Genomic DNA, 18013 nt, shown 5'->3' on the forward strand with positions numbered 1-18013 from the left:
AGCTCTTGTTAACCTGGTGAAAGGACCAGTATCAGCAGGGGGAAACACTTCCTTCAACTCCCCAAGTAGATTTAATACATGATATTTAACATAATACTGTGATGGGGTATAAAAACACTGTAAAGGGTTAACTATCTGCTGTGGGCTCAATCAGCTCTGTCCTGCTCCATGTGCAATAGGTATCGGGCTTAGAGAGGCAGGTGAGAAGGGAGGATCCAGCTCAGTTAGGAGCTGGCTGGGAGGGAGAGCAGTTCTTCAGCTTCCGTTCCTTGAGAGCAGCCTGGCTAGGGCCAGGAACTGAGTAGACTCCTGCCTGACCGAACCTTCCTGAGGGAAGGTAGGTTTGACGTGGAACTATTGTTTTGAGTTGCTATGAGTGATTTGTTTGTTTGTTTCTGAGTATGACTGCTTCAAATGGTGCTTCACTGGAAGGGGGAACAGCCAAATTAAAACAGTTTTGTCTTTTGCACCTGGCCATGGACCCAGAAGTAATTTGTTAGGAGCCCAGGAATGACCCTGTCACGAATACTTCCTTTAATCAGGCAACTCACATGTGAGTGCTCACAGAATTGAGGGCTCATTGACCGACAGGAGAGAGAACACTGAAACATGGACCCACCTCCCAGAGAAATCTTCCCTTCCTAGATATTAGATCTAGCTGAGAAAAAAAAGTTGAAAGACTTTTTTAAGAAATAACTTTTAAATGAGATTTCAAGTCCTTGGTTTTTATAGATACATATGTACACACAACCATAATGTGTATTTTTGTGTGGTCATTCGAAACTTAGTGGATCTAATTTTAGAACAGTACTATTGTGAATACCAAACAGAATATCGTTCATTCTCTCATAGGTAGCATACTAATACATTATGTCCTGCCATGCATACCAGCAAAGCCAGTGTGGCCTTCAAGGTTTTTCTCAAATGGATATCCACAGAAACCTTACTATAGTTATGCTGGATCTTCAAACATACAATCACTACTGAGACCTCTTAGAATGAGGTAAGAATGACCTCTTAGAATGAGGTCATATACTCTTATGAACAATAATCACATGATACAGTGTCTCAAACATTTTCTTATTCACATGTCTAATAGAACAAGTCTTGTTTTTATTTTTGTGATTGAGCCAAGCAGAACTTTAAGGAGACCTGGTGCTCCACAGGTAGCTGGTTGGAATAAAGGAAATTTGTAAGCATAAGATCACTTATGAATCAACAACATCCACTTAGTCTGCTTCCTCCCAATCCACACAGAGACATCAGTCAATTCAAGTATTTTTCATTCTCAGCGGGGCAAGAATTGAGAATTTCAAAATGAAAATCCCCAGTCAGCCTTCTCTTAGTGTGCTGAGAGGTGAAGGAGGAAGCTTTTGACTTGCTTATAGCAAGGACCCGAAACTAACAAATCGGGGAAGAAAGTGCCAGTGAAGTCTTGAGATGAAAGCTCCACTTGGCACTAGCCATGGTGATTGAGCCTTATTTTTCAATGTGTGCTATTAGAGTAGATACTCTGCTACAGATTTACAGCAATCCTGTAGCAATATTGGCCAAACAAACTGGTACTATGATGCACTAGAAACAGGGGAGGAAGAGGATGGTGATGCCATCAGTGAATGGTGATTACATCAGTGAATGAGGACCTTTGGAAGACATTGCTGAGAATTCTTGAGAATAATGTGACCACCACACTGGTCATGCTGTGAAAGCCTACAAACCAGAATAGCAATCATTAATAGAACACACAGGGTCAGCAAATGAGCCAGAAGTTCTGAGTCTAGAGCCCATTCTTTCCCAGAGGTCAGTATAAGCAGCTATGAATGGCCATGCTGCCTCTCTAATGAAACCTGAAGAAAGACTTAAAAAAAAAAAAAGGTTTCAGAGTAGCAGCCGTGTTAGTCTGTATTTGCAAAAAGAAAAGGAGTACTTGTGGCACCTTAGAGACTAACCAAATTATTTGAGCATAAGCTTTCGTGAGCTACAGCTCACTTCATCGGATGTAGCTCACGAAAGCTTATGCTCAAATAAATTGGTTAGTCTCTAAGGTGCCACAAGTACTCCTGTACTTTTTTTAAAAAAAGAAAAGGAGATCTTCTGAGCTGCCCCTTGCATCATTCACCCATCAGGGACCCAGAAACAAGCCTGTCTCACCTGATTTTAAATTAGTTTTTAAGCTTTACTCTGGTACATGTTTTCTAACTTTCCACTGGTAGTGGCACTGAGCAGGGCTGCCTCTACAGTTTTTGCCGCCCCAAGCAGTGAAAAAAACTGCCACCGCGGATGGCAAAAGGGAGAAGCTGCCGCCGATTTGCTGCCGCCGTGGAAACACTGCTGTCCCTTTCTAACTACCGCCCCAAGCACCTGCTTGGAACGCTGGTGCCTGGAGCCGGTCCTGGCACTGAGGCAGGCAGTATGTCCACCTCTGTGCTTTAGAGACCCTCAACATGTTTGTCAGCATCATTCCCTTACTAAACTGCACACAACATATGTCACTATCTTTTTGACGTTGTTTTACCTTTTGTTTAGTCTTCTGGTCCATCCATCCAATTAAGCACTGTTAATTACTTACACTGTTAACTTCCTCCTTTTTCTTCTCAAACATCTGTTTCCCATGTTACACCCAACTGACAGTATTAAAATATAGGAAGGGCTTGCTGGTTTCCTGTTGTAAAATTCTGATTGCCTTGTCAGGCTTAGCTCTCTGTCTTGAGAGAGACTTCTATAAATTGGATAATATCATGGATTCACCGTAAATGTCAAGCTGGTAATCAATTCAGCCCCCATGCCCCTTTTCCTACACAGAGGTGGTTCTTCCTTAATGTCAAGACTAACAGCTTCTAGGGGATTTTAAATCCCGTCCACTATTTGCCATTCAGTAGAAATTGGATTGGGCCCTTAAGTCAAAGAAGATGAGATAATTTAGTCAAGCTAATGTACTTTGGGCGCAGTGTCTCAATCAGTCATGTTGAAACTCTCTTGAGGTTCTTCCATTACTGCTTAAGGACGTGTATTTTAAAAAAAAATATATCAGTTTCAGAGTTTTCCAGAAGGAACTGCTTATCAGTGTATCTGACTTTGCCACCCATCAGACAGATTGTTCACATTACTATAACAAAAATAAGAAATATGAAATAAAATTAAATAAACTTGTTTTAACAAATCATTTTATTGTGTCTTGTTCTTAATTATTTAATTACACATGTAAGTAGTCTTTACATATTAGTCAACATGTGCTAATGCTTTAAAGTTAAATACTCGTTTAAGTGTTTGTGGTATCAGGGCCTAAAAGGACAAAATGCAATGGAAGAGTTAAGTCAATAAATGGCAAGGGAATAAAAGGGATAAATTATGGAATAAGTTCTGAGGTTCCTTGTTGTTACAGTACAAATACTGTTATGGGTTGATTTAAATGAATACTTTTTTATTGACATTTTAGAAGTTGTGCCTGCCAACTGAAAATTAAAATATGCATCACCAAAACCCCTTACATGTGATTCTGATGGAAACAAACTTTTAAAAGGTGGAGGCAGAGGCCAAGGGGGAGAATGCTGCTGTTCATTTATGTAACATCTACCTAGATAAAGCATAGTCAAGGCTGTAACATATGCCACTGAGAGGATGAGTACATTAGTTGCTAAACTTTTAGTATTAAGACATTGGTTCACATTTATTTTTGTGCTTGGAGACTTGAAATCTCACTCATGTGGCTATGTCTATGCTGTACTTGTTGCCGATATGCAATTTATTCTTATTTATTTGCAGAGCATCTTAAAAATACTTACTTGGAGTGGTATTATTTTGGCAAGGAGAAGAGGGTGGTTGTTGGGTTTTCTTGTTCGTTTTTTTTTTAAAGGGAAAAAATCTGAAAATGTAGATTTGCAGATTAAATCTTATCAACATATGCGGATAGTTTAAAAAATGTTTCTGGGATGGTGATTCAGTGTATGGCAGTGTTTGTGAGTCAGTATTGAACTTCTGTCTAAGTATGGCTGTAGCAGTCTCTCTGCCACGTTTCATCTGGGAAATAAGCAGAGGCTCTGACTGTTTGTGGCCATTAAGTATATGGTGCTATATAGTTACGAGTAGAGATGTTAATGGGCTACTTCAATGTCATTATATTCCACTGATTTAATTACTCCCTGTGATTTCAACTGATAATGGTATTTTTCAGGTTTTGTCCTACATTATAGAGTTATCCCACAATTTGATACAGTCACCACACCAGAGGTAGTGGTATTTCAGGGGATAGAGATTTTTTTGTGTTTGCTATACAAAACACATGTAAGACAAACAGCCTAATCACAGGCAGCCCTTCATTGCCAAGTAAGGGTGAAAACTCAGCTGAAATACTGTGTGTGAGAGAGAGAGAGAGCACGTGCTGAGATATCAGGAAGAAGGAATCTTTTGCAAGAAGTCTCTGCATTCCCCTCCTTGCTGAGGAGCAGAACTCATTGGCATTTCCCCACAGAGAAATTCAGAGAGGAGGAAAGGAGCATGTTGTAGGTGTGACTGGGGGGCTCGCATGCTTTGCCAAACACTGCATTGGGGATATGTACATGAGGGACAGAAGCATCAGGGGTCTTTATTCCTTAGTGTTATTGCTGAATATTTTAATGAGGGGCATAACTCATATTATTCACTAATTTGCAGGACTTGACCCAGAGAATTTAGAAACCTTCTGGAAGAAAAGAGTGTAAACTCTTCCCCCATTATTATTTTTTATTCTTAGTAATAAAGTTAAGAGCGCATTATATATTCAGATGCCAATGACTACATGCAGTTTTCCCTATCCAAAATATTAAGGTACCAAATGTTTTTAGTTACACCCTCGCACTACACTAGAATCTGTGGGATTTCATGGCTGTAACTGAGAGTCAAATCTGTCATTGTTTAAACATTTGAGTAAAACCTATTTTTAAAAAAATCCTTGTACAGAACTTTATTTTCATTTAAAAGTAATTTTTGCAATTTTGGTGTAATAAAAATGGAATGAGACTTTCAGGGACACAATAGAGCAATCCAACCCGCAGTCTGACAGCCTCTCTGCTGTTAAGGAGGATGAAAGTCTTGGGAAAGGAGAACATCAAACTGAAGAGGAGGGAAATGATCCCATAGTTGGAACTCACCTTCCAGATATCCTCTTGCTCAGAGGATATCATGATATCTCTCCACAGGAGGGAATCACAGTTACTAGGAAGTCAGGTAATAGTAATGGGGAATTTGATCATGAGACATACAGATAGCTGAGTTTATGTTGACCGGGAGACTCTCATGGCGACTTGCCTGTAGGGTGCAAAGGTCATGAATTTCTCAAGACATCGAGACAGACTTACGTGCAGTGCTGGGAAGTAGCCAGTGACCATGGTACATGTAGGTACCAGTGATATAGGGGAAAGGTAGGAGGGCCTGGAGGCCAAATTTAGGTAAGAGATTAAAGTCCAGGACCTCCATGTTGGTATTCACTGAAATGCTTCCAGTTCCATGCTCAGGGACAGTTAGGCAGAACTTTAGGGTCTCAGTGAGTAGATGAGATGATGATGTAGGCAGGAGGGTTTTAGGTTTATTAGGAATCCAGGAACCTTTTGGGGAAGAAAGAGCCTATACATGAAGGATGGGCTCCACCTAAACCAAAATGGAACAAGATTGCTGGCATGTAAAATGAAAAAGGTAGAAGAAATTTTAAACTGTCTGGGGGAATGCTGACTGGTGCAGAGGAGCATATGAGTCCGACAGAGACATTCCATTGGAGAAGATCTATTAACAGGGATTCTCTATATCCTGATAAAGAGGAGACAATAGAAACTGATTAAGTACAAGAGAAGAGAAACAATCAAACAAAGGAGTCACATTCAGTTATACCACATGGAGGCAGACAATTAAAAAGTAAAAAATTTTATGAGTGCTTGTATACAAATGCTAGAAGTCTAAATACTAAGATGGGTGGGCTTGAATGCCTGGTATTAAATGAGGCTATTGATATAATAGGCATCACAGAAACTTTGGTGGAACAATGATAATCAATGGGACACAGTAATACCAGGGTACAAAATATATAGGAATTACAGAGTAGGTTGTGCTAGTAGGTGAGTGGCACTATATGTGAAAGAAAACATAGTCAAGATATTAAATGAATCAAACTGTACCGTAGAATCATACTATCAACCTCGTGACTGGGATGGTGACGGTAATTGTGATTAGAGAGGCTATAAAAATAGCAAACTCAGTAATGGGGGATTTCAACAATCCCCATATTTGAGTGGATACAAGCCACCTCAAGATGGGATGCAGAGTTAAAATTTCTAGACACCATTAATGACTGCTTCTTGGAGCAGCTAATCCTGGAATCCACAAGGGGAGTTTAGGATTTAATCCTAAATGGAGTACAGGATGTGGTCCAAGAGGTGAATATAACTGAACTGCTCAGTAATAGTGACCAAAGTGTAATCAAATTTAATATCCTGGGGGTAGGGGAAGCGGAAATACCAGAAACTGACCACAGTAGCATTTCATTTCAGAAAGAGGAACTAGACAAAAATGAGGAAGCTAGTTAAGCGGAAATTGAAATGAACAGTCATGCGAATGAAATGCCTGCAAACTGCATGGAAACTTTTTAACACCATAATAGAGGCTCAAATTAAATGTATACCCCAAATAAAAAAAAACAGTAAAAGGACCAAAAATGACACCATGGCTAAACAAAGTACAAGTGGCAGAGGCAAAAAGACATCCTTTAAAAACTGAAAGTCATACATACTGTACTGAGGAAAATAGAAAGGAGCATAAACTCTGGCAACTCAAGTGTAAAAGTGTATAATAAGTGTATAATAAAGTAAAAGTCTTTTGCTAGTTGCTCTTCAAATTCTAACAACAAAATAATTAAGTACATCAGAAGCAGAAAGCCTACCAAACAGTCAGTGGGGCTGCTGGATGATTGAGGTGCTGTTGAAGGAAGACATGGACGATGCAGAGAAGCTAAATGAATTCTTTGCATCAGTCTTCACTGTAGATGATCTGAAGGAGATTCCCACACTTGAGCCATTCTTTTTAAGTGACAAATCTGAAGAATGGTCCCAGATTGAGGGGTCAATAGAGGATGTTTTGGAACAAATTAATCAAACTAAACAGTAGTAAATCACCAGGACCAGATGGTATTCACCCAAGAATTCTGAAGAAACTCAAATATGAAATTGAGGAAGTATGAACTGTGGTACTTCTTAAATTAGCTTCTTTATCAGATGACTGGAGGATAGCTAATGTGACCCCAATTTTTAAGAGAGGCTCCAGAGAAGATCCTGGCAATTACAGGCTGGTAAGCCTAACATCAGTCCCAGGCAAAGCGGTTGAATCTATTGTAAAGGAACAGAATGATCAGACAGATAGAGGAACACGATTTGATGGGGAAGAGTCAACATGGCTTTATAAAGGGAAATCATGCCTCACCAATCTAATAGAATTCTTTGAAAGGTTCAACAAGCCGGTGGACTAGGGTAATCCAGTGGCTATCGTGTACTTGAACTTCAGAAAGCCTTTGACAAGATCCCTCACCAAAGACTTAAGAAAGCAAGCAGTCATGGGATAAGAGGGAAAGTTCTCGTGAAGATCAATAACTGATTAAAAGATAGGAAATAAAGGGTAGGAATATGTGATCAGTTTTCAGAATGAACCAAGATAAATAGCAGTGTCCCACAGGTACTGCTGCTGTTCAGTATTTTCATAAATGATCTGGAAAAAGGAGTAAACAGTGAGGGGGCACAGCTTGCAGACAACACAAAGTTGCTCAAGATAGTTAACTCTTTGCCGTTCCCTTTGGATTTAACAAAGGGATCTCACAAAACTGGGTGACTAGACAACAAAATGTCAGATGAAATTCAATGATGATAAATGCAAAGTAATGCACATTGGAAAACACCACCCCAACTATACATACAAAATTATGAGGTTTCAATTTTGCTATTACCACACAAGAAAAAAATCTTGGAGTTGTGGGTAGTTTTTGGAAAAATATCCACACAGTGTGCAACATCGTTCAAAAAAGCTTAACTGAATGTTAGGAAGCATTAAGAAAGGGTTGGATACTAAGACAGTAAATATCATAATGCCATTATATAAATTCATGGTATGGCCACATCTTGAATACTGCATGCAGTTCTGGTTACCCCATATATCTTTTTTTATATTAAAAATTGAAAAGGTGCAGAGAAGAACAACAAAAATAATGAAGGGTACGGAACAGCTTTCATAGGAGGAGAGATTAAAAAACTAGGACTGGTCAGTTTGGAAAAGAGACAAGTAAAGGGAGATATGATAGAGATCTATGAAATCATGAGTGGTATGGAGAAAGTGAATAAAGAAGTGTTTGTTTACCCCTTCACATAATACAAGAATCAGGGGTCACCCAATGAAATTTATCGGCAGCAGATTTAAAACAAACTAAAGGAAGTACTTCTTCACACAATGCACAGTCAATCTGTGGAACTTGTGGTCAGTTGATGTTGTGAAGGCCAAAAGTATAATAGGGTTCAAAATAGAATTAGATAAGTTCATGGAGGATAGGTCCATCAATAGCTATTAGCCAAGATGGTCAGGGATGCAACCCCATACTCTGACTGCCAGATGCTGGGACTGGATGAAAGAGGATGGATCACTTGATTATTTCCCTGTTCTGTTCATTCCCTCTGAAGCATGTGGCATTGGTCACTGTCGAAAAAGAAGATACTGAGCTAGATGGACCATTGGTCCTAGCTATCATTCTTGTGATACTTCTCATTCATGCACAGTTTGAGTACTGCCAGTTTGAGTTACATTTGTAAATGATTGTGATTTGGTATCTCTTGAGCAGAAGTAATGATCTCAAATATGAGCAGAAGAAATGACTTTTATCTCTCTTCTTTTTTCTTTTCAGAGTCACAGTGTACACTCTGTGGTGAGCCTGAGGGTGAGTGTGTTTCTATATTCTTAATCATTTTCAAAGCTGATAGTGCACAGGCTTGACTCAAGTGATCTGTTTAGTCTGTTAGTTCATTTGTACGGGTAACAGTAGATTGAACATGGTATTAGAAATGATGCTAACACAAGAAACACTCACACTTTGCTGTGCTAGATACCAAAATGAATCAAATTAAACTGAGTAAAGCACAGTACATGCTCCAGGCAGAAGGAAATTATCTTAAATGACAAATATTCCATTACAGTAAAAATGGAAATATTTGCTTTTTGTTCAGTTTTTGTGTTTGCCAGTGTAATATGGGATATGAAACACTGATGAGGCACTTGAAGACATTATTTGGAAAAAAAAAGGACATTGGATAATGTAAATGAAAATGACTTAATCTGTAAAGGGTCACATTTTCATGTTTATTGTAACTCAGAGTACTAAGAGAGGCTCTTTTTTAACAGGTGAAGTGAATAAATACTACTTTTGAAACAAGGATAATTAGGCAATAACATTAATGCAAACATATGCACCAATGATATTTATTTTTCAGTGCCAGATTAACACTAAGATGAGATGTAGGATTTACCTAAATAAGCATTGATGTGAATCTGAGGGTTTTACTCTTCGAAGCAAAGAGTCCATTGCTGGAGAAAAACCTCATATTCTATTACCCTTATTGCTATTAAACAATTTTCCTCTTACATTTTATCTTCGAACTCAGCTATCTGGAACCTCTCTGTCAAAAGTAATCCAAAATACTGGCCATGATGGATCCATGTCCATCCATTTTACAAAACTCAGAAGCATGATTATGCACTAGCAGCTTAATTTTTCAGCACTTTATCTCTTCAGAATAGTTTCTGAAAAGCAAAACAAAGCTTTCTATATTTTGAGGTGGGGAGGAGAAGCTAATAACTGTATTCAGGAGATTTAAAGATGGTATCTGATGTGATGAGTCTTGGGGTGTTGCAACTAATGAAACAATCCAGTTCATAAGAACATTTTTCATCTGCTTGTATTGATTTGTTAGCCATCCTGACAGGTTTGTTTTGACGTTTTTGTGTTCTTTTTACAAAAAGCTACCGTTCTAGTTGCAGTGCTTTTTCCATGCACTTTATAAAAAGTTAGACCAAATAAAGGAAAAGCATAAAACAGATGTTCAGTGGCCTTATGTGGCAAACTGAGGACTTCACTATCTCTGTGTACAATTGTGTGTTGGATTAATACTGTTGTTGTTGTGCATGACTAAACTGATTTTCCACAATCATGCTCATTTTCCCCAGAAAACCAGAAGTACATACTCAGTTTTGCAAACTTGAATTCAAAAACTCATGTCCTTAAAAGTGAACAACAGGGTTCAGATTTTTTTTTTAAAAACAGTTACTCAATAACAAGCCCTTTATTTTTATGTGTTTAAAAAAAAATCTATCACATGGTCAGTGAGTGTGTTGTTGGTGGGACCTGTATTAACTTGATATTCAGTGTTTAGATGAGCAGAAACAAACTGTTATAGTTAAGAATTTTTTCTGGCGCACCAACTAACTCCTTGAGTGCAGTGCTGCTGGTATGCTAATTGTTAAATCTTAGCTACGGTTTTTAAAGCATACTCATTAAGTTCAGCAAAGATAAGTGAACTCCAGGTGCGGAGCAAACTCAGTGGTTTTAACCATAGTATTATGGAGCAGTGGTAGCTGCACCAGAGTTAAGGTTGCTTTACAGAGTTTCATTTTAACATGAGCTTTACACTTTTGTTTTGTAGCGGTCTCAATAAAATGGCAAAAAACTCCACACACACAATATAAATTTTGAGCATTATATGAATTTTTCATTGTGGTTTGATGAAAAATGAATTGATAGGGAGAGACTAATGAGAGTTCAAAAATCACCCATTTTGGCAATTATTTCATTGGATTGTCTCTTCCTCCCCACTCCAGAAATCTAAAACACTATAGGATCTGTCCATTGGCTACACTGTTGCTCAGCTAGATAGTATTTGTCTTTAGAGAATTTTCCAACTTTTTTTAGTCATGGAAAATACATTTATATTCATTTCCAAGGGAGGGAGGCAGAGACTGTTTCATCCTCTACCCCTGTACCTTAGGGGGCAGTTCCCTAATCTAGGAAAGAGGATGCCGCAAGGTTCTTACCTCTTCTAAATGCTGTTTAAATTTCTGTCCAGTTGATTATGCTCACGATTGACTAAGGCTGGGAACCCTCCCTAGAAGACAGTTAGAAACGTGCTTCTGAACACTCCTCCCCTCCTCCCCCATTTTAAAATAAATCAGCAGAATGTTTATTCAAGGTTGGGCAGGCCCGGACGCCAGGTCTTTAACATGACAAACCCCCCATCTGATCTACTATACCACATAGCTTTCCATACGGGTTTAGTCACACTGAGTTATCCTATTTCTAGCCACTATAAACCACATTGCTCTGCCAGAACCAGGAGGAATCCAGGATTTCTGATCACCAGTATTCTACTGTGGACTAGTAACTAGTTGTGAAACACACTGGGAAGAGCATGTGAAGTCCTTCTCCAGTGCCTCATCTAGACAGGAGTTTGTGCTTACTCCTGCAGCTCAAATAGTAAGAACTTAAGGTAGTGATCTGAAAGTTAAGAGATTCAAACCCTGCTGCTGATCTATTTGGAGACATGGTAAGGATTATGTGATTCCCATGATGAAAAGGCCACTTCAAAACAGGTTTTTTACTTAAAACCCTATGATCTGTAAATAGTCATGTGAATCAATAAAATACATTTTTCATATTTGTTATTTATCACTCATTTTGCTTGTGCGATCAACTGTTCAGTGTATGTGTAACATGGCCTTGTCTAAGCTCACAGAGGATGTGAGACTGTGACAACATTCAGCTTGAAAGCCTGGTTCTTTAGCACAAGCTGTAAAGATTCAAGTGTTTATATCCAGAGCTCATCAGTTCAGTCCCTTTTACTGTCTAAGATGGCGATTGTCACACTTGCAGCTGTACCACATTAGCATATTTAATTGTTGAGAGTTATTCCTCATATTAGTAGGGAAGGGGGAGTGCATTAGTCAGATCTGCTGGTACAATACAAACATTCTCACCCTATTGCTGTAGCTGCTGCTGGTGTCATCTAATTTCCAGGAGTCCATGAGAGGCTACAAGCTGTTTTGGGAAGTGAGGGATGGTGCAGATTCCTTCACCGAAGTTCCCTTGAGCTGAAAGGTTGTTGGTGCTAAACATGAAGGGTTGCTCTTGCTGTACTGACTTTGAGTAACTTTTTAAACAGAGAGAAAATGTTGTAGACAAAGAATTTACTGAGGCAGAACATAGCTTCTCATGTTCTTGAATAGTGTGGATGAAGTCAAGAGTAACTTCAGCAGCAGTTGCTCCCTGTGATCTCTAGGCATATGCAGCTCTTCTTTTTCCTGACTTTCATGAGCTGTCCTCTGAAATACACTAAACCTATATTAAAAAAATTGGGAAATTAGCAAACAAAAACTACATTTGGTAGCAGGGCACACTCCAGCTACTCAGAACCTTAAAAGTATGGAACTAAGTTATGGGGAGAGACTTATGCATTCTTTTCCATCTTCATATTGCTTACAATATTAATAACACATGCCAGCACTCTCATAAAGCTTTCACTTCCATTTTTAGCTTGTAGCTTATGTATTCTATTGTTATGGTTTTCCTTGTGTTGACAAAGGTAACTGCATAAATGTAATATACTTTGACTTTTGTAGGGTGTTTGACTTAGTACTGCACTGCATTTTGATTAAAAAATTAGCACAATAAAATAAAGCACAAATTAAATGGACTAAGAACTGGCTAACTGACAAATCTCCAAGTAGTTGTCAAAGAGGAATCATCATTGAATTTGAGTGTTTCTAACAGGATTCTACAGGGATTGGGACTAGCCCTGGGCTATTCCCTATTTTTACCAATGATCCAGAAGTAAATAGAAAATCACTGCAGATAAAAGTAGCAGGTGACACAAATATTGATGTAATGCTAAATAATGATGACAGAGAAGTCATACAGAGTGATCTGGGTTGCTTGAGAAGTTGGGTCTATTCAAACAAAATGTACTTTAATACAACCAGATGCAACGTTTTACAGATACAAACAATAGAGGCCTTACCTACAAAATGGGGGGGCTGATCCTGGAACACAGTGACTCTGAAAAAATTTAGGGTTCAGAGTGGATTAGCAACTGACCATGAGCTCTCAGTGCGATCTTGTGGCAAAGAGGGCTAATGCAATCCTTAAATGTGTAAACAAGGGAGTAATACATATGAGCAGGGAAGTGATTTTTACTTCTGTATAGGTTATAGGTGAGACTGATACTAGAATACTGTGTAAAATTTTGGTGTCCACATTTAAAGGATGGTAAAGAGTAAGAGGTGACTTGTTTGAAAAGTATAAGAACTTTCATGGAGTGAAAATGCCAGGTAGTCAAGGAGTCTTTAATCTAGCAGAGAACAACATAAGAACCACCAATGGCAGGAAGCTGAAGACTTAATTCAAAGTATCCAGTGATTTTTTTTTCTGGATGTCTAGTGTGAGATGCCTACAACCTGATCTTTCACAATAATGAACCTATAAGGTGCTCTTTAGTGTTCAAAGCACAGCTCCCTTGACACACTGACTTACAGTGGCAGCTATGAGTGCTCAGCACTTCTACAAATCAGATCTCAGGGTCCTAAATCAGGCACTAGAAAAGGAGGAACATACAATTAGTGACCACCTGTCACAAGTTTGATTTAAGTTACTTGACTAACATGATACAGGAACTCTGTGGCTAAGGCAGGGATAGAATCCAGTTCTCAAGGGCAGCATTCAACTACTTGAAACCTGAGACCATCCTTTTCTCTTTCTGCAATCCCTTACCTCATTCACTGCACACCTGTGCTTTTCTTTCTTTCAGAAGGGTATGGTCAGTGTATTGTCTCCGGTTATGTTACCACACAACTCATCCTAAGCAAGCACATTTATTCTTATGGGGAAAGCATTACAAATAAAACACATTAAAACAGTAGAAGAACCTACACATCTGCTAAGAACTTACTAAAGGTCATCTATTAGCCTTATGTGGCCCTTAGTAGGTCAAGTCTTTCCATCCTTTCCACAAGGATTGGAGCCCAGCCTTGGACAGAAGGTTCTGTCTGTTTTTTGCATTAGAAAGAACCCCAAGAGTTGGTTTAAACTCAAGCTGTTTATCCAAGAAACCCTTTCTTTGTCTAGTCTCTGAAAGATCCAGTTTCAACTATCTTATATGAGCTTTCCCAGAAGGTGGTACCTCTCTGGCAGGGTTTCAGCCTGGCTGATTTGCATTAATCATCACTTTTGTTGTTGTTGAGGAGGAGTTGTGGTAGCCCTCCCCCAGGAAGTAGAATACAATCACACACAAACCATTCATTTAAAACAATGGACCCCCAAAGATATTGCAAGAAGTTTCCCCATCTGTCATAGGCTCTTCCTTTATTACACAGTCCTGATTCATCCCCAAAGCAGGTCCATCCTGTGTCTTGTGGGGGGAAAAAAAGTATGTGATCATATAATTAAAGACTGCCTCATAAGACATATACAAAAGATAGGTCAATTAAGTTAACTTTCATTCTAGCATATCCTAACTTTTAAATGCTTGACTTAGCAACTTAATATTTAATATATTTTTGTATGTATTCAATATAATCATATCTTAAATGTATGTTATGAAGGGGTTAGACTTTACAATTTGGATCTTAGGGCCAAGTATTCCATAGTAATTGCAACCACTCTTGAATTATTGGTGCAGTTTGCGTATACAATTCATATGTGGGCACAACCTGAGCATGTACCCACAAACCTACTACCTGCATTTGGATGCCAGTCAGGCACTTCAGAGGGACAAGTATTCAGATTCTCTCCACCCCTGAGTTGTTGATTTCTTGAAGGTGCAAAATGCCTGCACAAATTTGGCCTACAAGAAGGAGGCTGGCTTCAACCCTATGTAAAACTATCCCTTAGTGTGTAGCAACTTGGATTGAATTTTCCAAAATCCAGATGTATTCATATGAGAGCTTCATATTGTTGTAGAATGTGGAGAGCTCCCTGTGCTGTCTGGTCTTAAATGAATGGAGTATCAGAACAGTACCCATGTTCAATTATGTGACTATTTGGAGATCATCACTTTTCATTTCTTTTCACTCAGAATTTGATACAAGTGTCGCTTTGAACAGATCTATACCTTTTATTCTTTAAAACCTTCCCTTTGGAAGTTTATCAGGACTACTTCCAAACATACACTCTGACTATGCTGTCAGACAGATCTAAAAAGAAGGATCTTGGAGGACCCTATAGCATTGCAGGATCTGTCGTGATTTTGTATTTATGCACATATACACAAAAAAGGTTGAATGAAGCCCTTAATTTGCATATGGAATTTAAAGGTAGTTGTTTTTACATGTTGTTTTTAGATATGTACTCACTGGAGTGCCACTGACACTCTCTTGCTTCAGTGAGTTTAAGGAATACACATATTTACATATTCACAAGGTAATTTACATATCAGATCATATTTTGATGAGATTTTTTTTACTCTGAACATCCCATATGCAAGGAGAGGGAGTGAGTGTTCATTCATCAAGCTATGCACAATTGGCTTCAGAACTAGGGGCAGAAAAAGTGGAAGATAATATACCATACTAAGCTGCTGTCAACTCTGCCAGAAAAACAGAAGGATGAAGACCTTGATTAAAGCAAATACAAACTACTGTTAGTGCTTCATGTTACAGAACAAACATCAGGGAGACGATGTTCATTTAAGGGCTTACCTTTAAATCACACTAAAAGTGAACAATGAAATTTGTTTGATACCTTTTCTCCATCTGATGCATATGGAAAAGATTAGGATGTGAAGAGGGAGTGGGGAACAAGAAATACTATGCCATATATTTGAGAGTAATGTCAATGGCTGTGGTATGATTCTGGCCCCACTGATAGGATTCATCTGGATATATCTCTCCAAATTGGTTCCCATTACAAGGGCGTTAGGAATTGATGCCCCTCCTTCCCTCTTGGTCTCTGCTTGTGGCACATAATAGTCCACCTTGGTATCTCCTATTCTTAGCCTGTGTCACACACTAGCTAGGTCTCCAAAGGGCTGTAATACTTTAGACTGATTCAGGTCATTGGACTCAATACAGGAATAACTGGGTGTGGTTTAGTGGCCTGTGATGTGCAGAATGTCAGGTTGGATGATCTGGCAGTCACTCCATCTCAAATAGGATTTATTAGAAATAGCAGAGATGTAGAAACAGATGACAAATACAATTCAGATGCATTGAGGAAAAAATTGCATCAATAGAAATTGAAAAGATTGGGATCCTTTATTCTAAAGAGGATGCAAATGCGGGAACGTAACAAGTACAAAACAACAAATTCTATTAAAAATGGGCCCTTTCAATTATTCATACTTAAACCAAAGCAAGAGAACAGTGAGTGAATTACAAAGCCTGAAAATTCAAAACTAATCAAAGGAAATACTATTTTACACAATGCTCAATTCACCTGTGGAACTCATTGCCACAACATACCTTGGAGGAGGAGGAGAAGAGTTACAGAGGGTTTTAAAAGCACTAGATGCTTCCATGAATAATGAGAATATCCACAGCTATATTAGAAAAAAATTAAAGAAAAACAAATTTTAGGTACATAAATTCTTAGGCATTAGTGCAGAGACCAAGCTCTAATTGAAGGGATTAGGAAGAAACTTTGACTGTACAAGCAGGTTATCCCATAATTACCCATTTTCTTGCCCATTCCTCTGAAGCATCTGGTATTGGCTGTAGTTAGATAGGATACTGGATGTAGTCCTAATTGGTCTGATCTGGTATGACAATTCTTATGGTTCTGTGAACCTTGATTTTAATTGGATCATGTGGGTCCCTGAGAGTCAAACCTCTGAGTGAGTGGGAAGGGAAGAATTTAGGTACCTAAATACTGTTTGAGGATCTGGGCCAATTCACTGAAATCAATGGGAGTTAGGCCCAGATTCTCAGGTGCCTTTCTCCCTCTCCACACTGTGTGAGCTCAGACAAGACAGCTGAGCCTCACTGGTGACTCAGCAAATCGGGGCTGGTCATCTTGTCATCTTAATTGTACCATTAAAGAACTTCAGAAAATATTCTGGGGTTGAATGTGCAAAGTTATATCAGCATACAGAATATTATATGTGATAATATTATGTCCTGCAAAGTCGGAGGAAGGGCTGCAAGATGTGGAATACATGTTTTTGTTTTAATTTCAAGTGCCTGTAAATTAAGATGGGTTTATTCTCGTTGCCTTTACAGCTCGTGAAGATGTCTTGTTCAGTTGTTCTGACCCCGGACATTGCGAAGTAACAAATTGGATACATATTAATAATGAAAATATGAGTTATTTGTATTGCTACAGATTTACATTTTCAAATGAAGAACATATCTAGATTGTTGTATTTTTGTCTAAGGAGAAACCAACTTGTGTTAAGTACTACATTTTAGCAAAAAACTCAAGTTTCAAGATTGCTAGACTCTAAATACCTTCCCATTGCTGACACTAGCAAGTGGTTGATCTGATCAGAATTTATGTGATTTTGTTTTTTAAATCATTTCTTTCCTGGACAGATAAATATGCTAATTTCCACATATTAATATCTTTCTACCAGCCTGTCTGGGGAAAAACAACTAGAAATACTGATTTTGTTAGGGTTTTATCCAAATAAAAGAAAACAAATTATGAATATTTTGTAATCAAAACCAACAATATTGTTGAGTTTTGGACAACTAGCCAAATGTGTAAAATATCTAGAACTGTCAGAACTATCCAGAATGAGTGAGATCTTTTTCTCGAGTGGCAACAGCTAATTTAGACCCCATCATTTTGTATGGAGATTACGTTTTGTAATGTGCATTTCTTTGCATTTATCAACACTGAATTTCATCTGACATTTTGTTGCCCAGTCACCCAGTTTTGTAAGATCCCTTCATTAACTCTTCACAGGCTGCTTTGGACTTAACTATCTGGAGTAATTTTGCATTTTCTGCAAATATTGTCAACTCACTGTTTTCCACC

At 38.5% G+C, this 18013-nt stretch overlaps 1 protein-coding gene across 1 annotated transcript in view; it reads left to right on the plus strand.

Moving 5' to 3' along the window:
• DLGAP2 (DLG associated protein 2) overlaps window positions 1-18013 on the plus strand; it is a 695707-nt gene that overhangs the window by 341816 nt on the left and 335878 nt on the right. Inside the window, exon 3 of the mRNA XM_073336187.1 lies at window positions 8903-8935. Within this exon, the coding sequence (XP_073192288.1) occupies window positions 8903-8935 (33 nt within the window). The remainder of the gene's footprint in view (window positions 1-8902; window positions 8936-18013) is intronic.

Source organism: Lepidochelys kempii, chromosome 3 (genome assembly GCF_965140285.1).
Source record: "Lepidochelys kempii isolate rLepKem1 chromosome 3, rLepKem1.hap1, whole genome shotgun sequence".
NCBI lineage: Eukaryota > Metazoa > Chordata > Testudines > Cheloniidae > Lepidochelys > Lepidochelys kempii.